This window comes from Pteropus medius, unplaced genomic scaffold, assembly GCF_902729225.1.
Source record: "Pteropus medius unplaced genomic scaffold, Ma_sr-lr_union100, whole genome shotgun sequence".
NCBI classification, from domain to species: domain Eukaryota; kingdom Metazoa; phylum Chordata; class Mammalia; order Chiroptera; family Pteropodidae; genus Pteropus; species Pteropus medius.
The window spans coordinates 5,116,553-5,141,816 of record NW_024351543.1 but is presented as its reverse complement, the minus strand read 5'-3'; the positions used below and the strand labels follow the sequence as shown (position 1 = coordinate 5,141,816).

The 25,264-nt window shown below is 37.0% G+C and overlaps 1 protein-coding gene across 2 annotated transcripts in view; it reads left to right on the top strand.

The window, feature by feature from the left end:
- The window catches only part of TMEM39A (transmembrane protein 39A), a 33,885-nt gene that overhangs the window by 6,176 nt on the left and 2,445 nt on the right, over window positions 1-25,264 (top strand). The window contains exons 3-8 of one of the 2 annotated variants that reach the window (XM_039843078.1): window positions 1,971-2,193; window positions 9,639-9,722; window positions 13,594-13,748; window positions 21,237-21,585; window positions 22,379-22,566; window positions 24,468-24,588. In XM_039843078.1, the coding sequence (XP_039699012.1) occupies window positions 1,971-2,193; window positions 9,639-9,722; window positions 13,594-13,748; window positions 21,237-21,585; window positions 22,379-22,566; window positions 24,468-24,588 (1,120 nt within the window). The remainder of the gene's footprint in view (window positions 1-1,970; window positions 2,194-9,638; window positions 9,723-13,593; window positions 13,749-21,236; window positions 21,586-22,378; window positions 22,567-24,467; window positions 24,589-25,264) is intronic. The other variant, XM_039843080.1, reaches the window with a different exon arrangement.

The window sequence follows — 25,264 nt, the reverse complement described above, 5'->3', positions numbered from 1 at the left end:
CTCCTGGACTTGTGCAGCGCTGTAGCCCATGTCCCAGAACAGATCAGAGGACTGCTGTGTATAAATGATTGGTTTATGATTGAGCAGGTAAGGTTATGAAACCTACTGGTAGATTACAACCTACTCCTTGGTAAGTGTGTTCTATTGGAGTATACTCTGGAAATGAGAGGAAGAAACTTTTATAATTTTTTTCCGATCCCCCCCCGACCCAAACCCACCCCTTTCCCTGTACTTCCCTTCTAGCTCCTCTGAGTTTCCATGGTATTCTTATCTGTTCAGAATGAGCAGAATTCATATTCCCACGAGTCACATAAAGTACTGTGAATGTCACATACTAATGCTAAAATTCTATATTTGGAAATTTTAAGAGTAGAATAGTGATACTAATAGTGTTCTTTCCCTAGAATTTTCTTTGGAAATATCCAAATCAAGCCTCTTTTCCTTGTTCTGTAAGCAATAGAAGACTCTTATATCTCTGTAACTATTTTCAGGTATATAAATAATGGGAAATTTTATTCCCTACCCTTGTTCTATAATTTTTTTTCTTCCAAGTTGTCTTATAGGTCAGAAATAGCTATAAAACAGCTTGGAAGAAAAAACAGCAAGAAGTTAGGGATTAAAACCTGTATATTTTAATTTGTGTTATAAGAGATCTCTCTTTTTCATGACCGTATTGGTCTGCTGTCTTCCAAACCTAAAGGTATATATTTGTAGTGAACTAGAAAAAGTATACTCTCTGTCCTCAAGTTCATGATCTGAAAGATAAGACATAGATGTATACAAAAAGTTACATAATAGTATGAAAAGTGTAGTAATAAAGGCATGTGTTACATGCTGTTGAGTCAGGTCCAACTCCTGGTAAGCCTATGAATGAGTAATGTCCACAATGTTCTGTACTCAACAGGACAGCTCCTATAGACTCATGCCTATGGCTTCTTTTATGGCATCAATCCATCTTACTTATGGTCTTCCACTTTTCTTGCTGTCTTCTATTTTTCCCAGCACAAAAGCATAGTTTATTTGTAATGATGGCACAGAGGAGAGATGAATCAGTTTTGAGTGAGTCAGAGAAAGCTTTATAGAGGATATGCTTGATCATTTTAAAGTCTTGAAGGATTTTTTCAGTAAATTTTTGAGGGGTTAAGGAAGGTAGTTTTGTAGGGTGTTGCCAGTAAAAGGAATAGCGTGTACAAAAGAATAGCATGTATGTTCACTGATAGCAAATAGCATGGGTATTGTATAGAGTGCATGTGGAATATCGGTAAGAGATGAAGCTAGTCTGTTAAGCAGAGGGCTTCATGGGTCATAGTAAAAAATGTTAGATATTATCCTATTGGCAGTAGAGAGGCATTAAAGGGGTTTAGGTGAGAGAAACACTATCTGAGTTTCACTTTAGAAAGATCTCTGAAGGCAGGTTGGAGGATTTGATGAAAGTGGAATTGAATTTAGGGGGATTACTGCAGTAGTTTAGATGAAATATAGTAACTGCTTGAACTAAGGCAATGGGGTTTAGAGAAAAGGGTACAGTTTGGAAAAAGTTTTATAAAGTGGAATATATAAAGTTCAGAGAGTGATTGGATATGGAGAGGGCGAAGGAAAGTTTTAATGTGACTCCCAGATTTCTGATTTGGGCAGCTAACCGGGTGGGACATGAGCTAGGGTCAGATCTACAGGAGGAAGAACACAGGATGTACAGTATACAGCTTGATAACATGGTCTGAGTTTTAACTCAGCAGTGAGCTCTATGGAGAGAAATTTTAGTTTTCAGCATGTAGGAGATCATGGAAACCATGGCCACATATTAAATCACTGAGAAAGAGTGTGTAGAGGGAGAAGACAAGAGCCAAAGAGCCTAGGTTAGAGTTTTGGGGAAGTTCAACAGTTAAAGGGTAGGTGGAGAGGACGCAGGGGCCCTTTACGCTTTATGACACTGAAGGGTATCACTGTTTAACCCTAGTTTTCTTTTTCAGGAATGGTAGTGCTATTGGCCTTCCGGTCCCACCTATCACAGCCTTAATCACCCCAGGTCCTGTTCGTCATTGCCAAATTCCCGATTTGCCTGTGGATGGGAGCTTGCTCTTTGAATTTCTCTTTTTTATCTACCTGCTGGTTGCTCTGTTCATTCAGTACATCAACATCTATAAAACAGTGTGGTGGTATCCTTACAATCATCCTGCTTCTTGTACTTCATTGGTAAGTCTTAATAGGTGTTTAAGTTCTTCCTGTTACTTAACCAAAAAATTAATTCAAAAACTTACGTGCAGAAATTATTTTTCTTAATAATTATTTTTCTAATAAAATGTTTTTCTATTAAACCACGGATTACTTTCAGAAATATAATGTCATAAGATCAAAATATAAAAGCTGGCTTTGGTCCATGACCAAAGGAAGGAAAAATATAAATGAAAATGCAGAAGACATTTAAATACTTTATTATAATAATATCACAGGAAAGTTTAGCTGTTTAGCTGTCTCTACACCATGTTACATTTGCTGGAAGTTCAAGGTGCCAATATGATTAAATTCCAGGAACTGTATCCTTTTATGCCTATATTAGTATAATGATAGCTTCTGTAACAGATAAATCCAAAATTGTATAATGCTTCAAACACGTAACAGTTTGAAGCAGTTGTCCTGGTTGGCAGGACATGTGGTCAGTCAGGGGACCCAGGCTGATGGAGATGGCCGTCTTACAGCATGTGCCTTCAAGGTGGCTGTGGTCTATCTCTGCCAGCCAGAAAGGGGAAACAGCAAAGGGAAGTATAAAGAAGAGTTTCTTATGAGCCAGGCTTACATCATTTTCACACGTGTCCACTCCTAACTGCAAAGGACGCCAGAAGATATAGTCTTTTTATTGGGTTCATTGTTACTCTGAATAAAATTCAGTTCTGTTACAAAAATAAAATTGAGACAAGAACTAGCTGTCTCTGCTAAAGAACATTACAATATATTGTAGGTTTCTTCTACCCTTTTTCTAGTTATTTAGGAGGGCTGTGATAATCTCGATGCTCAGAATGTTCTCCGTAGATGGATGTAAAATATAACGAGTAAGGCTAGTCAGGTGACTTGACAGGTAAGTGGTTGGCAGTGGCAGATTTGGCTGGGTAATGGAAATATGCTCTAGGAGAAAGAAGACTGTTGTCCTGGGTAGTTTACATTTGTGTCCGTGACATATAAATGATTAGAAAACCTCCCAGGCCTGGTGAACATGAAATGGAAATATGAACTGAAATCTTCAAGATAGTATGACGAGAATAAACATTTTTCTTTTAAAAATTTATATCACTTGGTTGTTCCTAGAATTAACTATTAAGGATTTTCTTGGGGATTCAGAGGCAAGATGGTGTGGAAGGTAGAGGCAGTGCACGCTTCCTCTCGCAGCCACACTAAAATTATAACAAAACTACAGAGCAACCAACACGCGCATTCACCTAAGGTCTGGCTTAACAGAAGCCCTACAACTAGAGACAAAAATAACAGGACACCTCAAAATGGTAGTAGGGGCAGAGATGCAAAATGGCCTGGTCCCATAATCACGTGTAGTGTTCGATAATCGGGAGAGCTATCTTGGCTGCAGAGCTCCCTCTCCCACCCAAGGAGTGAGGGGGTTCCAGACCCACACTGGAGTCCCCAGCCCAAGGTTCCAACACTGGGAATAGAAGTCCCCATAACATCTGGCTATGAAAACCATTGGAGGCTTCAGAGAGCTGTGGGAATTGGAGACTTTCCTCTTAAGGGACCCACGCCCGGCCTTAGTCACTGATGGACTTGCTGCTTGTGAGCTCCAGCGCCGGGGCAGCCTGCTTGAGGATTGCCTGGGGCATACAGGGAGACACTGAGTTGTCAGGCTTCAGGGCAGTGTTTTTAGGTGTGGCTGGCTCCCAGACAGGTGCAGGCAGAAGCCATTGTTCCTTTATGGAGCCTTCCCCTTCCCACCCTGCAGACACAGGTGCTGCCATATCTGAGTCACCATCAACCATAACACAGGTTGCTCTGCCCAGGGGATTCCCTGAAACTCTGCTTCTCCCAACCTGTGGGCCCACCCACGCCACTTCCAGTGATTTATTTCATATAAACAGGCTGTTTTGGATTCTGAAGCAAACTTTCATAAAATCAAAGGCACACAAAATCCAAAGAAGCAGCGTCTGGCCTCGGTGTGCCCTGTATCTCTTGCTGAGCAGCTCCAAGCCTAGCACTAGTGGCAGCTGGCCTCGGTTTCTGATTTGACCCTTCAAGGCACCTATAAGCCCAGCACGGGTGGCAGCCACATGTAGATTGCTTAGTGACTCTTACCAGGTGGCTGCAAAGATGCACAGGCTGCGGCTGAACTTGGCCTGCAGCTGGACCCCTCCCAGGCCTGTGCCACTGGGCCCCACAGCACACCTACTACATAAAGCCACTCTACTAAGACTGGGAGATTTAGAGGCCCTACCTAATGAAAACAGACACAGGGAAGCAGCTGAATGGGGAGACAAAGAAGCATGGGCCACATGAAAGAACAGAACAAAGCTCCAGAAAAAGAAGTCACCAATATGGAGACAAGCAATATACCAAATGCAGAGTTCAAAACAACTGCTTATAAGGATGTTCAAGGAACTTAGGGGAAGAATAGGTGAACTCAGAACTTTAACAAAGATAAAAAAATGGAGATGGAAAACAGGGAGCTAGTCAGAAATGAAGACTATAATATCTGAAATGAAGAGTACATTAATGGGAATGAGCAGAGTGGATGAAACCGAGGATCGAATCAGCGACATAGAGGATAGGGTAGCAAAGGACACCCAATCAGAACAGCAACAAGAGAAAAGAATCCAAAAAGAAGATAGTTTAAGAAGCCTCTGGGAAAACGTCAAGCGTAACAACATTCGCATCACGGGTACCAGAAGGAGAAGGGAGCGCAAGGAATTGAAAACCTATTTGAAGAAATAATGATGGAAAACTTCCCTAACCTGGTGAAGGAAATAGTCAACCCTAGGAAACTCAAGGAGTTCTAAAGAAGATGAACCCAAAGAGGCCCACACCAAAATAAATCATAATTAAAATGCCAAAGGTTAAATTCAAAGGGAGAATCTTAAATGCAGCAAGAGAAAAGCAATTAGTTACCAACAGGGGAGCTCCCATAAGACTGTCAGCTGATTTCTCAACAAAAAGTTTATAGGCAAGAAGGGCTTGGCACAAAAGATTCGAAGTGATGAAAACCCAGGACCTATAACCAAGATTACTTTATCCAGCAAAGCTATCATTTAGAATCGAAAGACAGATAAAAAGTTTCCCAAACAAGGAAAAGCTAAAGGAGTTCATCATCACTAAGCCAGTATTACAGGAAATGCTGGCGGGATTTCTTTAAGAAGAAAAAAATATGTATCAAAAGTCTAAAGAATGACAATAACTACATATTTATCAACAAGTACTTCAAATGAAAAAGAATTAAATGCTCCAATCAAAAGATAGGGCAGCTGAATATTAAAACAAGACCCTTACGTATGTTGCCTACAAGAGAGTCTCTTCAGATTAAAAGACTAAAAGTAATGGGACGGAAAAAGATACTTCATGATGGGCCTAGAGGGTATTTGTGCTGAGTGGAGTAAGTCAGATAAAGGAAGACAAATGCCATATGATTGCACATATATGTGGAATCTAAATCAACAACAACAACAAAACAAACAGATACAGAGGACATTTTGAGGGTTACCAGATGTGAGGGGTTCGGGGGAGTTGGTGAAAAAGGGGGAAGGGATTAAGAAGTAGAAATTGGTAGTTACAAAATAGTCACGGAGATATAAAGTATAGCATATAGGAATATAAACAATATTTTAATAACCGTACAGTGTTAGAGGGTCACTAAATTTATTAGGGTGATCACTGTGAGTTTTATAGATGTCTAATCACTATGTTGTACACATGACACTAATATAATATTGTATGCTAACTATAACTAGAAAATAAAAAATATTAAATATTTTTAAAAAAATTTTCCGTATCAACCATCTGCCTATTACTGTCAGGTGAAGAGAATATCAGTTTATTTATTTAATAATTGTAATAATTTAGTGCCAAATTGTGCTTTATTATTAATAGTCTTTTTCTCACTTGGATTATAAGTTTATTGGGTATAGGGACTGTACTTCATCCATCCTTTGGTCATGGTGTTATAAAATGAAGAGGTTAGATTAGCTGATCATTAAGCCTTGTTCCAGCTATGTAGCTCTAGAAATACTTCACTATCTTAACAGTAACACGAGCAAACACTTATTAAAATATTTACTATGTTCTTTTCAAGTATGATTTCATTTACTCTTTCTAAAAACAGGTAGGTACTACTGTATTACCCCTATTTTATAAATGAGCAATATGAAACCTAGAAGTTATGAAACTGGCTCAGAATCACATAGTGACACAATGAGCACTTAAATCCAGACCTATCTGCTATACTTTACTTCCTGTATTTATTCTATGTTTACTCCATAAGTACTTTTCGGGTAGTTCATTATAAAATTTCCACTTTGGCATCCTATGAAAACTTCTCACTTATTGACTTTTCAGGCTAATCAAAGAACTCTTTTCCCAGTCAGCCATTTCTGATGAGAGTTCTTTTAAAAATCCCCTACAAATGTTGCTTTGAAACGAAGAGAGCCAGTGCTCTTGTCAGTCAGGAAGCTGCTGCTACATTGCTGACTCCAGAATTATGCTTCCTTTGCTCTGATACATACCACCCAAAATGAATGCGTTTTACTTGCTGCTGTCTTCACTTTGGTCATTTCTGAATTCAAGATTGTGTAATACCTGTTTGACAAACTAAGATCTATAACCGTAGTTGCAAGAAAGTCTGGAAATGTAGTTTTTAATAGAGGAAGGCACACTTAAAGGTTATTGTGTAGACTGGCTCACATATCTGTCACATATGATTCTTGCTCACACAAAGCTCGAGATTTAATTGTGGAGCTAAGAATAACATATGTGGAATAGTAAATAATATAAGATTTTAGCCCATGAATCTTAAAGGGACCTGAATCAGTGAGCTGTTCAAAGATAAATGGGCTGCCAGAGACCTAGTTACTTCCCATCATTGAAGGTGTGTTCAAGCAGGTGGCAACCTGATGGAGATCTCTAAAAGGGACTTATACCTCAACTGGTGGTCTGTCTCTCAAGTGTTCTTCTTTTCATGTCAGATTCAGAGATTTGACACATTTATATATTAGGTTTTCCTTTTTCCATTCCAATATCTTAATAATTATCAAAAAAAAATGTAGACATCTGAATATGTAAACTGTCATTCTAGCTATCAAGCAATTAGCTGAATAAGTCTTAACCCTAAGAAACATAAAAGCTAGAAGGGGTATAGTAAATTATTCAGAATAATCAGGAGTGGAGGGCTCTGATTAATCAAAATTCAGGTTTATAGAGAATTGATCCTAAGTAGATAACCAGTTTTCAGTGATTAAGAATATAGCAAAATTTGCTGAACTATTTATTGTTCATTAGGTACTTAAGATACATTAAGCACTTAAATCTTTTGATGTTAAAAAATGTCTTAGATGGACTGGTGGTGCATAAATAAGATCCCCAGATATTAGCTAAGGAGTCTAGTGAATTGGTTTGCATTGTTTTGGTGGAGCTGGATAAGCAAGGAGGAGCTCGAAACTAAGTGGGAGTAAATATTAGAATCCAAAACAGAGAGGGAAAAATAAATAATCTGAGGAGCGTACTGTAAGCCACTTTCTTGAAAACCTGGCTGCTCTGCCTTTAAAATGTATCCCAAATCTGGCCAGTCCATCTTCATTGCTACTGACCCTGTTCAATCCGTAATCATTTTTCACTTGAATCAAAAGCAATAGCTTCTTAATCTTGTCCCACTGTAATATATTCTCTACAGTAATCAGTGTGAGCTTTCTAAAATGCAAATACAATAGCACTCTTTGCCTGAAACACTTCTATGACTTCCTAGGGAAAGGAAGGGAAAAATACATACGAACTCTTATCTTTTGTTGCTTGTTACCTCCTTTCAGCCTTCTTGATGATTTTCAAACACACCAGGTGTGTATTTTTCTGCCTTTGGGCATTTGTAATCTGCCTGGGGCTCTGTGCCCCTAGATCTTGTCATTGCTAGGGCTTTTTTCATCATTTAGCTTTCAACTCAAATGGCACCTTCTCAGAGATATCCTCCCTAACCACTAATTTAAATTGACTCTGCACCTCCTTTCCCAGTTATTATCTAGCACTGTTTTATTTCTTACCAGCAGTTATAACTATTTGCAACGCTTTTGCTTCTTAGCTTATTTACTGTCATTGCTCTTCCCCCTTAAACAAATTATTAAAGGTAAGGGTTTAGCTGCTGTAGCAGGGTGGCTAAAACAGAATAAAAGCTTATTTTCCTGTTAAATAAAAATTAAGTTATATAAGACCAGCGTGGCAAATCTCTGTATCTGTTGTTCTAGCATCCCCAACACGCTTCTTCCAAGCCATAGTCCAAGGTAGCTGCTCCAACTCCTGTCATCACATCTAGCTGGCAGGAAGGAGGAAAAGAGAAAGAGACAGCTCCTTCCTTTAAGAGCAAGGCTTGGAAATTATGCACATCACTTCCCCTTTCTTAGCTACAAGTAGTTTTTGCAGGGGTAGCTGGGAAATGAACCTTTAGTTAGCTAGGAGTCATTGCTCAATTCTTCTGTGATGGAGGAAGAGACAACTAGTAATCTCTGCTATCACCTTGCCCTTTCACACCACAGTAAAAAGTAAGAGCCAGAATAGCAGAAACCCTGTCTATCAGTCTTCAGCACTATATCCTCAGTATCAAGAAGAATACTTGGCACATTGTGAGTGCTAGGACATATTTATTGAATGAGTGAATGAATGAATGAACGAATGAATGAATGAATGGAGAAACTGCTTTTTATTTTGGAAGGAGAACTGGAAACCTCCAGACCTTTTGACCATCAGAATGAAAATACATCCCAATTTGCTTGTTCCTAATGACTTGTCATTTTGTTTAGTATCACAGTTTTATACACACACACACACACACACACATATGTATGTATATATGTGTATATATGTATATACATACGTACTTGGAACTAGAAAGAATCATATAGCATCTAGGTAATAATGCTATCATTTTATAGGAAGAAGAGGTCAAATATAAGACATGTTTCTAAATCAAAGAAGGAGAAAGACAATTAATGTAATTGATGTATCAGCTAGTAGAGAGTTTAGGTGAGTAGATTTACCAATTAGATTAGCAGAAACTTGCATCAAGAGAGACCAACAACTAATTCCTAAAGACTGGGAATTCCAACTGATTAAATTTGACACTCATAAATATGGCATTTTAGAGAAAGCAGTCTTGCCATAATTCTGCAGGTTATCACTTGTTAACCTAAAGCTGTTTTAATACAGTAAACTTTCAAAAAAAAGGGAGAAAAATACATTCCAGGTAGTTTAAGTGTTTGAAAAGTTAAAGCAACTTGTCATGAAAGGAGAAGTAGAAGATAGGTAGTCTCTTCAAGTTCTCTCAAGTTCCTGTGGTCTGTAAGTGTAAGGTGATCTAAGGAAAGTCCTTTGAGGGAGCAAACCTCTTCACGTAATAGTTACAACTGGATACACATATTTCTTTCTGATGAAGTTATTTGTTTCTCTTATAGAATTTTCATCTCATTGATTACCACTTGGCAGCATTCATCACAGTGATGCTTGCAAGGAGGCTTGTGTGGGCCCTCATCTCAGAGGTAACAGCTCATTGGCTATATTCTATCACTTGTAGCTAGAGTTAGGTACTAGAATGGGTTCAGATTGAAAAGCTGAAATGTCCAAATATAATTTGAATACAATTATAAATTTATTTACTCCCACGTTAATTGTGCTAATTCTTTTTAAAAGGCTTTCCTATAGTACATTTAAAATTCACGTGTGATATAACTCATGAGAACTGTTAGAAATCTCATTTGTCCAGTCAGAGCTTACATCTGGCTTCCAAGTTCTTCAGTACAATCTTTCTAATTTTAATAGTTACAGTAAAAATAGGATGAATTTTAGAAAATTTGATATAAAGAGTTTTTTGTAAATAATTGCGTTTAAAACATTGTTTCAAGTAACATTCACTTGAAATTATTTATATACCATTTGTGGAATTGCTAGCAAGAGACATTTGAGTTAATTAAAATTTGAAATTTTAAAATGACAGCATCCAAATTACCATAAGACTGATCTTGAAGATTAGAATCTAAGTTTAGTGGTCAGTGGAGGAAAGAATTGGGACATTATTAACTTGGCCGTTTTAAAAATTAAGAGTTATTAATAGAATTGGCCATTAGTATCATTTTTTTATATATTTATAAATTCCAGTGAGGAAGGGAGGTAAATGCGTTTTTGTAAGATTTTGTTGTCTTGTGCCCTACAAATGATTACAAAAACAAAAAAATGTTAGCTAAAGTGGCTAATAATTTCAACCTTGAAGTTTCTGATTCGGTTTGAAATTTTAAGTGAATAATTACTACAGTCACAGGTAACTGAGAGCTTTTTTCTTCTGTAACATACATGGGAGGTCTTTGTGTCAATAAGCTCTAATTTTCAGGAACCTTACTTCTGTAAACAGAGTAATTGCAGATATTAAGTCATAATCTGAAAGCCATTTGAACTTATCTGAAAACCATTGGTAGTAGGATCATCTGTTTTTCACAGTGGGAAGGGCTGTTTATACCCTTATCTCCCAGGTTCTTTATTTAGGTCATGAAACTAGATGCTTACTTTTGGGTGTATTGAGAAACTGTGTTCTTTCTTTAGAGGAACTCAGTGGAGTTTTATGTTTACATCTTAAAATAGTCAATGATTTTGACTATTTTGTTTTTATTTTGATTTTGTTTCATTTCTTCAGTTACTTAGAAATGGTACTGTGTATGTCAAATTAGTGTGTCCAGTTAGTGTATAAGCCCTTCATAACTGGAGTTTCTGCCTTGGAGCTTCAAGGGCTAAATCTTGAAGTACTTACTCTTGTTTCTTTTACTAATAGTGTCCCAATGGTTCAATATAGCTTTTGCATAAGCTTAGTTGGAGAGTGTATTAGCTATTTTTTAAAGAAGCTTGTAATTCTTATTGAGAACAAAATACCTAAGCTAATTTAAAACAGATTTCTAGTCTAAGACTTGACTCTGTACCTTAATGTTCATCAGAAAGAGAACATTTAAATAATCATGATATATCAACATAATAGAATAGCATGCAGCCATTAAAAAGATGCGAATGTCTTCACATTCTGACCTCTGAGATATTAAATGAAAAAAGAACAGCGTTTAAGGCAGGTAGAAGGAACAAAATGTATTTGCTTATATATGAATAAATAATCTCTGAAAGACATAAATAATGGGCTGCCTAGTTGGTGACTGGGAGACAGGACCAGCAGGAGGGAAACTTCACCACAAACACTATACATTTTGTATTTTGAGTAGTGTGACTATATTACCTATTCAGAAATTTAAAACAAGAGCTATATAGTGAAATAGTTCTAAAATATTTAAATTTGATTGAAGATACCCATCATAAATCATCTTTCCTTCTATTACATGTTGGCCTTTTTTTTTTTTCCTGCTTATATCATGGAAAGGATCCCTACTCTGAGAAAGAACAGTCATTTTTAAGGAGAAACTGGAGGTAATTAATTCAGAAAGCTAAATACTATTCCTCTTCAACTAGGTAGAGTCTGTTTATTCACCTCCAGGCCAACTCTGTATTCTCCTTATTCCACAAGACCAAAAATTATTCAACTATTATTTCACCAACCTGAGGCAACTCTCTTTTTAAAAAATTGTTTTTCTAAATAGAAAAGTAGTACATTTTATTGAAGAAAACTTGGAAAACAGTAAAATATAAGGCAGAACACTTTTAAAAATTACAACCCCATTATTGAGAAAACCACATTTTGGTATATTTCCTTCTATCTTCATATTCATATAGAGAATATATATTTGGGGAGTGTTATCTGTATATTGTCTGGATGTTTAGGACATTATCTGTATACAGTTTTATATCTTATACTTCTCACTCAACATAGTGTTAGGAATATTTTTCTACTTCTTAACCTGGCTAACTCTTACTTATCCTTTAGATTGCAGCTGAAATATCACTCCATCAGGAAGCCTTCTTTAGGTTAGGTCTTCTGTTATTTGTTCTCTATAGCAGCCTACTCTTCCTGTAGCACTCATCATAATTGTAAAAATAATTATTTGTGTAAATCGAAGTTTAACATATGTCTTTTTTTGGTTGGGCAGCCTCATTAAGACAGAAATCTTTTCAGTCTTGGTTATCACTCTGTTCCCAGGACCTGGTATAGTATAGGTCACACACAGCACAGTGGTTAAAAGCTTGAACTCTGGATTAAGGCAAAAATGATAAATACATCCAAGCTCTGCTGCTCTGGTGACATTGGACAGAAGCAGCTTTTTAAATTTCTAACTAAACTTTTGAGAATGGAGGAGATGAATTAATTCCAGTGACTTAAATACCTTCCCTAGGCTTTGAAAGCAGTTCATAACGGTATTAAATGCAACTGTTCCTTTGCATTTATAAGTAACTATATAAATAGTATATATTACATATAATAAATGCTATGTAGTATATTGGGTAAACTAAGAAATGGATATATAGGAGGGACCTGCAAAGCTCCTTATTCCTTCCCATGTGCTATTGACTCCAGATAGGATTTTTTCTTTTCCTGGGTTCTGATACTGCTGTTTTGGAGGTTGTAGGAACCTAGCATTTTCTCTACATTTTGCTCATTCTCTCTTTCCTAGTTCATTTTGAAAGAAAATGACATTGCAGAGCTTCAAGTTTAGACAAGTATGTTTTCTTACTATATTTAACCAGTTTTAAAGATTTGGAATTAAAGAATATTTGAACAGCAGTGATATAAAGAATTGGAAGTGATTGTACATTATTTCCATGTTTGTAAAAGTCAAAAAGGAAACTTATATAGAAATTTGTCCAGGAAGATATGATTAGTTTTTGAAGCTTCAGTAATTTATTGAACATTAATTCAGCAAACAGATTGGAAAAACAGTTTAAAGAAAAATAGAAACTGTTGCTGCAGTTGAGGCTATTATAATTTAGTCCAGAGTCAGATAAGTTTAGTGGCTAGCTATCTTTATGTACATAGAAATCACTTGGTAGGTTGTTAAAATGCAGGTTCCTTGACTTGCGACTTTGTACCCTGTATCTGCTGAGGGAAATCATTAGGAATTTGCATGGTTAGTAAGCAGCCCAAGTGATTCCGATGAATGTGGTTCATAGACCATACTTGGAGATGTCCCAATGTAAAAAAAATCAGATAATATAAGAACTTAAAGGAGATCTGTATGAGGCACTATGGGAATCCAAGGAAGAAACAACTAACTGTCTGGAGATATCTGAATCTTCAAGAATGAGGAAGATAAGGTGGAGTAGGGCAGATTTCCTTCCTTCCTCCCTCCCCCCTTCCTTTCTCCCTTCCTCCCCTCCTCCCTCCCTCACAATTTACCTTCCATTAAATGTAAGTCTTTACTTGAGTCATATTTCTTTTTGAATAAGGTCATTTATAAAATGTTCCTATTGGTGCTTCCAAACTTGCAGGCCACAAAGGCGGGTGCAGCATCTATGATTCACTACATGGTTCTGATATCAGCTCGCTTGGTGCTACTCACTTTGTGTGGATGGGTACTTTGTTGGACACTTGTCAATCTCTTCCGAAGCCATTCAGTCCTCAATCTCCTTTTCCTTGGCTATCCGTGAGTACTCCAGTTTTACCATTTTATTGTAAATCTTTTAAGAAATTATTTGGATCATGCAAATGATAGTATGAAAGAGGGGAAAATGAAATTCCTCAAATATAAGAGTTCAGAAAATTCACTGAGCATATTGTTTTTGAGATTCGTCCATTTGGTTCCATGAGTCAGCAGTATTTCATTATGTGACTATACCAGTTTATTTTCTTATTTTTGGATACCTGGGTTGTTTTCAGTTTGGAACCATTATTAAAAATAAAATTGTTATGCACATTCTTACACAAATCTTTCTTATAAAGATGTTTTCATTCTTGGGAGAAATATCTAGGAGTGGCATGACTAAGCCATAGGTAGGAATATGTTTAGTTTTATAAGAATCTACCAGACCTTTTTCCAAACAAGTTTTTTCATTTTATCCTCCTACCAATTCTGTAAGAGTTCTGGTTACTCCACATTTTTGCCAGCATCTGATGTTCTCCCTTTTTTTTTTAATTTTCAACTTTCTGATGGGTATATAGTGGTATCTTATTTTACATACTGGCTTATTAAACTAATTACTTTTGCATAACTTGTATACGTTTGACTAATACTTTCTTCATGGAATGTTAATAGATGCCAAACATTTATTGAGCTCTTTTTATGTGCTAAGTGCTGGGCTAGGTTCTTTCACCCAATGAAATCATCACAATAACACAGGAGGCAGTGTATTTAGTCTACTGTGATAGATCCAGCATATATTAGTGACTTAAAAAGGTTAGAAGTTTATTCCTGTCTCTGTGCAGTATGTGTGTAAATCATCTTGAATAGCTGTGGCAGCTCCACGGTATCCGGACCCAGACCCCTGCTATATTTTTGCTCCCTAGCAGGATAGATTGTAAGGGAGGCTGGATAATTAAGTCTTTAGTAAGGCAGCTGTATCCCAACTAAAAATTCTGTTGCTGTGGAAGAACAGGAGAATAGTGGCATTGGCAATTAGCTGTCTTTGCCACAGATTAAGAGAGGGATCTTTGGAAACATGGTAGAGTGAGAGACATCCCCAGATCTCTTCCCTTGAAACAACAATAACCCGAACATCTAAAACTCAACAAAAACACCCAAACTACACACCAGCACGTCTGAGTGTGGGATCTGCACATAAGAGCACAGGTAGACTGGGAGAAATAAAGAAGCTGCCTCTCGCAGCTGCAGGAGTTCCCTGTAGGAGGAGGGGGAGGGGAGAAGCAGTGGTGAGTTCCCTGAACAGCCTTGCCTGGGAAAGCTGTGAGCTTCCCGTGGCTGGCGGCAGGGCACAGTCAGCAGGGCAGAAGGCAGAGAAGTGGGAGAGCAGAAAAACAACAGTTGATTTTTACCGACTGCGGTTGCAAAACTGAGGCTGAGCTGCAGCCCCTAGCCCATAATCCTGAGGGCCCCTTCCCCCATACCCTCCGAGACCGAACACTGTGAAACCCCAGAGGAATCTGAGCAAATGCTACCGAAACTGTTGTTAACACTGACAGGGACTGAAACTGAGGGTAGCGATCGTGATTAAATACCCATCAGAAAATAAAAAGGCATTCTTAAGGCTTTATATAAAGCAGGGTTCCAAGAAGCAGATGCCACCTACTGGAAACCAAAAGAAAAGTGCCTTTTTTGCAGCAGGCTAAAGCAAGACCTTTATATAATCAATCTTCTTTCCGGAAAAAATGCTGAATACATTACCATGGCGGAGAAATAGTCCATTAAACACCATGAACAACTAAGATGACAAGGCATCTCAGAAAGAAAGAGAAAAATCTCCAGAAAATAAGCTTACAGACATAGAAATATGCAACTTAAATGACAGAGAATTCTGAAAAAACTCAGTGAGTTCCGAAATGAGTCATATCAACAATTTCAAGAATTGAAAAAATACCTAGATGAGCAGAGCGAGGAGATTGAAACCCTCAAAAAGAACCAAGTAAAACTTCTGGAGATGAAGAACACTGCAAGAGTTGAAAAATGAAATAGCAAGCTTGAGAAATAGAGTCGAACAAATGGAGGAAAAGATCAGTGATAGAGGAAAGTTCATATCATTACAGACCTATCTCCAAAAACAAGAACAAGCCCAAATAAACAACCTAACACTTCATTTTCAAAAAGTAGAAAAGGAAGAACAAATGAAGCCTAAAGTCAGCAGAAGGAAATAAATAATCAAAGTTAGAAATTGAAAACAAACAAACCCAAAACAATAGAAAAAAATAAATGCAACAGAGCTGATTCTTTGAGAAGGTTAAGAAATTGACAAACTCCTGGCTAGATTCACTAAAGAAAAAGGAGAAAGGACACAAGCAAAATCAAGCATAAAAGAGGGGAATTATGACTGATATCCCAGAAATACAAAGGATCATACAAGAATACAATGAAAAAGTATATAACACCAAATATAATAACCTAGAAGAAATAGACCAGTACTTGGAAAAATACGACCTTCCTAGACCGAATCAAGAACTGGAAAATCTAAATAGACCGGTCAGCAGTATGGAAATTGAAACAATCATCAGAAACCTACTAAAAAGTAAAAATCCAGGACCAGATGGCTTCACCAGTGAATTCTACCAAACATTCAAAGAGGATTTAATACTTATTCTCCTCAAACTCTTCCAAAAAATCGAAGAGGCGGCAATACTTCCTAACTCATTTTATGAGGCCAGTATACTCTGATACCAAAACCTGGTAAAGATAACACAAGAAAACTCTCATGAACACAGATGCAAAAAATCCTAAATAAGATACTAGCAAACCGAATACAGCAACATATTAAAAAGATTATACACAATGATCAAGTGGGCTTCATCCCAGGGGCACAGGGATGATTCAACATATGCAAATCGATTAATGTGATACACCACATAAATTAAAAAGTAAGAATCATATGATCATATCAATAGAGGCAGAAAAAGCCTTCGACAAGGTACAGCATCCATTATTATCAAAACACTTAACAAAATTGGTATAAAAGGAAAGTACCTTAACATAATAAAGGTCATCTTTGACAAAACCCTTAGCCAACATTATACTTAATGGTGAAAAACTAAAAACCTTCCCTCTAAGATCAGGAACAAGGCAAGGCTGTCCACTACCACCACTGTTACTCAGTACAACATTGGAGGTCCTAGCGAGTGCAGTCAGGCAAGAGAAAGATATAAAAGGCATCCAAATAGGAAACGAAGTCAAACTGTCACTATTTGCAGATGACATGATTCTCTATATAGAAAACCATAACGACTCCACAAGAACACTACTAGAAACGATAAGCAAATACAGTAAAGTCTCTGGATACAAAATCAATGTTCAGCAATCCATAGTGTTCCTATACTCTAACAACAAAGTATCAGAAAAAGATGTGGAAAAAATAATTCCTTTTGCAATTGCAACAACAACAAAAAAATAGGAATAAATTTAACAAAACATGTGAAGGACCTGTATAATAAAAACTACAAGACTCTATTAAAAGAAATTGAGAAGATACAAAGAAATGGAAAGATTCTGTGTTCTTGGATTGGAAGAATCAACATAGTTAAAATGACCATATTACCTAAAACATTATACAGATTTAATGCAATCCCCATCAAAATTCCATCAGCATTTTTTAAAGAAATAGAACAAAAACTCATCAGATTCATATGGAAGCGTATAAGACCCCAAATTGCCAAAGCCATCCTGAGAAAAAAGAACAAGGCTGGAGGCATCACTCTACCCGACTTCAGATTATACTACAAAGTGGCAGTAATCAATACAGCATGGTATTGGGAGCAAAACAGACAAATGGATCAGTGGAACAGAATCCAGAAATAATCCCATATTTATATGGGCAAATAATTTTTGACAAAAAAGCCAAAGACATAACAGTGGAAAAAGGAAAGCCTTTTCAATAAATGGTGCTGGGAAAACTGGAAAGCCATCTGCAAAAGAATGAAACTAGACTGTTGTCTATCACCGGACCAAAATTAACTCAAAATGGGTTAAGGACCTGAATATAAGACCTGAAACAATAAAATGCATAGAAGAAAACATAGGAACTAAACTCAAGGACCTTAAAGAAGATTTTATGAATTAAGAGATTTAAAAACTTTCCCATGGTCAGAAAGTTAGTGAAAATGTCTCAGGTCTTTTTGATTCCAGAGCCCTTGTGTTAACCATTACATATCTAGCCAATAAAGTGTGGTTCCCAAAACAGCAGCATCAGCATTTCCTGGAAATTAGTTAGAAACAGAAATTCTCAAAATCTGCCCCAAACCTACTGAAACAAAAACTCATCAGATTCATATGGAAGCGTAGAGCCAAGCAAGTTGTCTTTTAACAAGCCCAGATGATTCTGATGCTTGTTCAAGTTTTAGGCTTCTGCAGTTCATAATGGTGTTAATTCAACTGTTTCTTTGCATTTGCAGATAGCTATATGAATAGTATACATTGCATATGTATTGTATATGCTACAAAGTATGTTGGTTAAACTAAGAAATGGATATATAGGAGGGACCTGCAAAGCTCCTTATCCCCTCCTATATGCTAGTGGCTCCAGAGAATCATTGCTTTATACCATTTTTGATGCTGAAGTATAAGCATGAATTTATATGGGTAGTCACATAGCATAATCAAAGCATAATTAGATTGTGTAGGCAAGGAGGGCAAGAAAGACTTTATATTGGTATTACTATGAGTAGGTCTAATTTTATTGCTTAAACAATTATTAAGGTACTTATTAACTCAATTCATTAATATTACCCTTTTTTCTACAAAGTGAATTTTCTGTCATAAACATCATTTTTCACAATTCAAATTTTATAAGATATAGTTTACATCATTTGTTTCAGTATTTTTAAATTAATATTTCAGCTGCTCAAGTTGGAAACAAATGATTTAGTTGTTCTATTTACCAACAATACTTGATTGAATCAGAAGATTAACCATATCTGATTTGAAAGGCTAATTTGGGGCATATGAGGGAATATTTTGGTCAGTTTTAAGAATGTTACCATCATCAAAAGAGCTAGCAAACTTTCATTTCAATTTAGGTATATAAAGAAGTTTACTTATTCTTGGAGGCTCTCCATACTCCTGTAAAACAATGAAATAAGCATGTAATTTAAACTAATTTTAAGTTGAAATGTACTTATCTTCTTTACTTTTTAAAAGTTGTATGATCTAGCTTTTATCCAACTTCAATTTAAAAATTAAGTGTGAGAAATTAAAAATACTAGACAATAGCAACAACTACATTGTTATTTTCTTACTCATTAGTGGATTAAAAAAGAAATTGACTTTTCTGTCTCCTTCTCTCTTTTGTAAATTTGGTTTTCAATTAGCTTCTCAGTTTAGGATAAATTAGTCCAAAGACTAACAGTTTTAGCTCATACATTTATCTTGAGCATGTTCACTGTTCTCCACAATCCTTGCTATAACATTCTGAACCTCCGTCTGATCTTCTGGTAACCCATTCTTGCCCTCCTCCATTCCATTTTTCATTGTAGCTAGAATGATTTTCCAAATGGAAGTTGAATCATTTTACTGACCCCCTTTAAAATCCTTTGATGAATTATTTCCTCTACCTACAAAGCACACCATAATCTAAGCCTTTGATGCTACCTTTCCAGTTTCTCTCACTCTACCCCATAGTAGTTATCTAGTTATCTATTGCCACATAATGCTGGAACAAACAACTACAAAACCATGGTAGCATACTACAATATGTATTTATTGTGTATGTGTCGGGGTTAGCTGGAAGTCAGGAGGCTTTCCTGATCTTAGCGGGGCTCAGTCACATGTGTAGAATTGACTGGCTGTCAATTTAGGTAACTGACAACTCAGCTCTGTTCCACATGTCTTTGATGCTCTGGCAGACTTCCCTGGGCACAGTCATATGAAATTGACAGTGGCAAGAGAGCAAGCCTCAGTGTGCTGACATCCCTTTGGCCAAAATATGTCTTATCATTGAGGCAATTTATGGGGATAGGGCAGGATCACCTCACCCACAGAATGAGAGCTGTACAGTTACCTGGCAAGGGGTGAAACTAGAAGGAACAGTAAAGAAATGAGACCATCATTGTAATCTACCATAAACCCCAACCTCATATCCATACCCCTACACATGCAGTTTGTCTTTCAGCAGTATTGAACTTACAGCCTTCTCTGGCCTTCACAATTTTGCATATGTGAATGCTTCTGTCTGATATTTCTACATTTACCCCACCACCACCACCACCCTACTACTCTAAGGCACATTAACAGTAGACCTCAGAGCTGCTGCTAACCATTTTCTTACTTAATAATAAGCTCATCCTTTCTCCCTCTATAGAAAACTATGAACAAGTGACATTTGTTAATTTTTTCATAAAATATAACTAAATAAGACATCTTTTTATTTGCTGTTTTTTATTTCTGAATTTTTTGTCAGTGAAATAACCATTTTATTTACAATACTGGTGTCACAGTGTGGAAGTTACTTAATGAGGACTTAGGGCAGTATTTAAAAATTTTTTAAGGAACCGAAGGTTGGAATAACTACAAGAAGTTATGAAAAGTCTCAAAAATACTCAGTCTTTTAATCAAGTAATTCTACTTTTAGAAATTTATTTATTGTACTTCTAGAATTTTTTCATTAGTGCATCAGATATTTATTTAGTATCTAGTATGCTTCAGCCTCTGCTCTAGGCATCAAGGTTATAGCAGTGAATTAAGCAGACTAAAATCTCTAGTTCATGGAATTTACATTGTGGTGAGGGGAAGATAGAACAAGGAAAAAAAAATAAAATAAAATAAAAAACCCAATAAACACGTAAAATATATAGAGTGGTAAGATCTGTGGAGAAAAGTAACCTGGCAAAGGGTCCTAGAAGTGCCCATGGGAGTCGGGTGGCTGACATGGTGGAGAGGCAGGGGAGCCCCTCACTAAGAAGAGAAAACTAGGTATAAAAGGCAGGCCATTGGAAAATTATCAGATACACACAAAGATCTGTGTAGGAAAGTGTTTATCCCATTGATATGTACGGTAGTAGAAAATAAAAAACAGCCTAAGTTTCCAAAAAGAGAAATGGATAAATTATGGTACATCTATATGAAAATACTATAGTATCTTTAAAAATTATTAAAGAAAAATATTTAATGATAATACAAAAAGCTCAACAGATCCAGAGTTAAAACAGAAGGATACAAAATAGTTTATACTGTATGAGGCTAAACATACAAGAGAAAAAGTGTAAAGTCTGCGTACCCAGTTATAAAGATGATTATTAATAGGTTATTTATATTTTGTCATTGTGATTTTCTGTAGTTTCCTTTAATTCTGCCTTGGATATATATTGCCTTTGTGGGAAGAAGTTAGTTAAAGAGCTTCCCTAATAATGAATTTACCATCAGCAAAGTCCGCATTATATTGTGTTTACTCTGATGACCCATGACTCTTTTACTCACATAGTTATGAGATCTGATCTTAGGTGGCATCTGTGGTCTCATTTTCATGTTCACCTTTCTCTGCAGGTTTGGTGTTTATGTTCCTCTCTGCTGTTTCCACCAAGACAGTAGAGCTCATCTTCTTCTCACAGACTATAACTACGTGGTTCAGCACCAGGCAGTAGAGGAAAGTGCCTCAACCGTGGGTGGCTTAGCCAAGTCCAAAGACTTCCTCTCCTTATTGCTGGAGTCTCTAAAAGAACAGTTTAATAATGCCACACCCATCCCCACCCACAGCTGCCCCCTATCTCCAGACCTCATTCGCAATGAAGTAGAATGTCTGAAAGCAGATTTCAACCACAGAATCAAGGAAGTTCTCTTCAACTCTCTCTTCAGTGCCTACTATGTTGCATTTCTGCCCCTGTGTTTTGTGAAGGTAAGTGGTTACTTGCTTTTATGTGCTTCCTGGATTTGTGTGTGAATGACATAAACTGGGTATTTCTTATTTAATCCCCCTTTTCTCTGTCTCCCCTTTGGCAGCCTGGATGGTGGAGTTCGGCTGCAACTGGAGTGCACTAATACCGCTCCTGGTTGGTGGATAGGTATTTCCATATATGTGATGCACCCGTGGTGGACCCCTCTTTTTTCCCTTTCCTTTTTTTTTTTTTCTTTTTCCAGTTTTTTTTTTTCCAGTTTCCCGGGAGAATAAAACTTGTACTTATGATAGAATCAGTATGAAGTAGCTTAAGATGACCAAGGTTTCAATAAAATTTAGCCTACTGTGGTTGATCTTAACATGGTTATCAGGCGTTTCCTTAATTTTAATCTAACCTTTATCTAAACTTCCGTTTACTTCAGTAGAAAAGAAAAATGGTCTGGATGTCACTTGGGTCCAAAATCTTTTGGGACATTTTAATGTCCTACTTCACCCATTGAGAAGAACACCTGCAGCCGGAGTGGTCATTCACAGAGAGCACTCACTTCTTCTAGAAAGGAAACACTTAAAATATAATTACCTCTCCCTCCCAACCCTAACTCATACAGCCAGAAAGTCAGGTTGAAGGATTTTGGAAGACTCTGCTCTTGAACTTTCTGCGTGGACAGCAGGACAACCAATGCATGTGTGACTCAGTGTGGCATTTGTCTGCAGGGCATATGTACATGCACCCGTCTCTGCCTTCTTGCCCACCAGTGCATGGATCATTTTTCTCTCTTCTGATCTCTTCCAGAGTACCCAGTACTATGACATGCGCTGGTCATGTGAGCACCTCATTATGGTGTGGATCAATGCTTTTGTCATGCTCACCACACAACTGTTGCCATCCAAATACTGTGATTTGCTACATAAATCAGCTGCTCATCTGGGCAAGTGGCAGAAGCTCGAACATGGGTCCTACAGCAATGCTCCACAGCACATGTGAGTAGGCTAGAGAGTAAAACCATATAACACCTTGCTACATGCTGCTGATCATGTTTATTTGCTTTGTTTGTCATTCTTGTTCTTGGCTTTGAACATTTAATGTTTACTTTTTGTGTACATGGATGCTTGTCATCACTCTAAAAAATACAGGGGACATTAACTCATTTCCACAACCATCCCAGTCCCTCCTTAATGCCTCCTATCTTTCAAACTGCCCAGTCGCTAGAGTATCTAATTTGTTTCCCAAGCTGTTATCTTGGAGTTTTCTTTCAGTCTTAACCCTTTGTCCAAATTCAAAGAATCATGATATATTTTTAATTCTCTTTAGAAGACTGTAAAATTCATCTCATCTTCATTGACACAGCTAAATAATTGCTAGCTAATCATCTCACACTTAGACAGCTGGAATTTGCTTCTCTCATCTTTTCATTCTAATAAATGTACAGTTTTTCTAGTAATTTTCCTTATCTGCATTTTTAATTCTTTCTTTTCTTCCTAAACTCGCTAAGGAATATGTCTCTGCTTTTCCCTTATCTAAATGGAAATTGTCCCTAACTGATTTCTCTCTGAGAAATTCCTCTCATTGTGTCCCTTTATCAGTCATCTCTCTGCATGGTCCCTATGATCCAAAATTGCTAACTCTAGAACCCTTTTGTTCTCTCACTACTGAGCCCTTCATACCTTTCTCTCAGATCTGGACCATCTTCATCTTCCTCCCTTTTATAAGTTGAACATTTCACAAATTTCATCACCTAGAAATTCTTTCCTAATTAACTGGGACAGATTGAGGTGACCTTCCCTTCCCCTCTCCCCCTCAGAGTCCTCCCTTCAATTATCTGCCTTGATGTCTGATACAGATTAGCACAGGCCTTCAAGCCCAGGAACTGAAAGAGATTGGGCCAGGCTGAAAAGAAACCCGACTGTGGGCAAAGGACAAATTTCAATAAAAATTGAAAATACAATCCACAGTACTAGTACTGTACATCTTCAGGCTCCTGATGGCACATGGCCATGAGGTGTATCATCACTTTAATGCTGGTAAGTGTGAGCAAGGCCGACGGAACATTTTCTGAACTGGGAAAGCTTCAGGGTGCTAGAATTTTTTTTTAACAAATCTAAAATGCTGTCCCAGTTCTTCCGTTAGGAAACTAACTTTTCCAAAATCAGGAAGAGATGAATTAACTTAGATATTTTAAAAAGCTTAACCTGAAATTTCCATCCCCACCCCAATTCCATTACATTGGTGCTGGAAAGAATGAAGCTTCTTCCATTACTTCTTTTTCCTAGAGAAACCTCTATAAAAATAAGAAAGCAGTAAAAGGAAAAGTCTGTGTCAGTACCTTGTGTGTCTCTGTGTTCTTCTGTGTAGCTTCTTGCATATATGAAGCATTTGAAGTATGTGATAAACTGATTTTCTATATAGCTTTTGGGATGTAATTCTGCAGTAAACATCGTGTTAGCTTGACAACCTGTTAATATCTTCACTCCTCTTAGAGCAAACCACTTTCTCTTCTTGTTTGTCCCCTCTAGCATTTCTACCAATAGACTCAGCTCACTTGAGATTGAGATATGACAGTCCATGTGCTTACACTTGATTTTCTGGCTCATAAATGCCTTACTTACACATTTATTTTTGCTTGTTCTCCTAAGCCTCTTAAGTCCTTTGCCACTGAGTTATCTGTATCACTTTGTACTCTCTCTCTGTATACCAATAAAGTTATAATAACGAATCTTTTTTAACTCCTTCCAGATTGACCATGGAATAACTGTATTTTCAGAATTCAGGCTCGTGAAGCCTTGAATACCTAATTCCTTCCATAGAAATATAGCTGGCGTTGCCAGACACTGTCTTATCTGTAATTGCCAATATACTGACATTGCATTTCTTTCTCCCATAGCTGGTCAGAAAATACAATATGGCCTCAAGGGGTGCTGGTGCGACACAGCAGATGCTTATATAGAGCCATGGGACCTTACAACGTGGCAGTGCCTTCAGATGTATCCCATGCCCGCTTTTATGTAAGTACTACTTATTTCTTTTCAAATAAAAACGTAGGGGTGTTACAAGGCCATTCTGTGTGTAAGCACCTAGCATAATGTGTGACATATATTAGGAAATTTTTACATGATAATTATTGCTGGTACTATAATAATGGCTCCTGTCTTTTGGAAATGTCTTCTGAAAGGCAGTTTGAAAGCCAAATACCATTATCCCAACTTGAGCAGGTTGACTGGTTTCTCTAGTTACATTGGAATTTAAGTCTAGTATTACTTGAAACAAGCAGGCAGTTATTTAAGACTTTCTCTTTTCATCTTACAATTTTTTTGCAACAATTTGGTTTAATGGTATCCTTATTATATTGTATTTGTTTATCCTTAAGTTTATTTAATATAATAATGTAATGGGGTGATTTTTTCATATTGTCACATGTATCATCTCCTTAAAATACCTCGACTTCCCCTTTGAAAGTCAGACAAATGCCATGATCTGCAGCCTTTTACCTTTTCCTGAATTAAATGGAAAAAAGGCTTAAAAATTTAAAAGGAAAAAGCAATAGACACACACTAAATCCAGCTTCTGTTTCATTTGGATTTACGCCTTGGATTTTGTTCTATTTGACTTTTCAGTTTTCCAGAAATTCTGGCTCAAGGGTGCAGAAGTATTTACTTTAAGAGAAAGGCCAGCCGATCAATG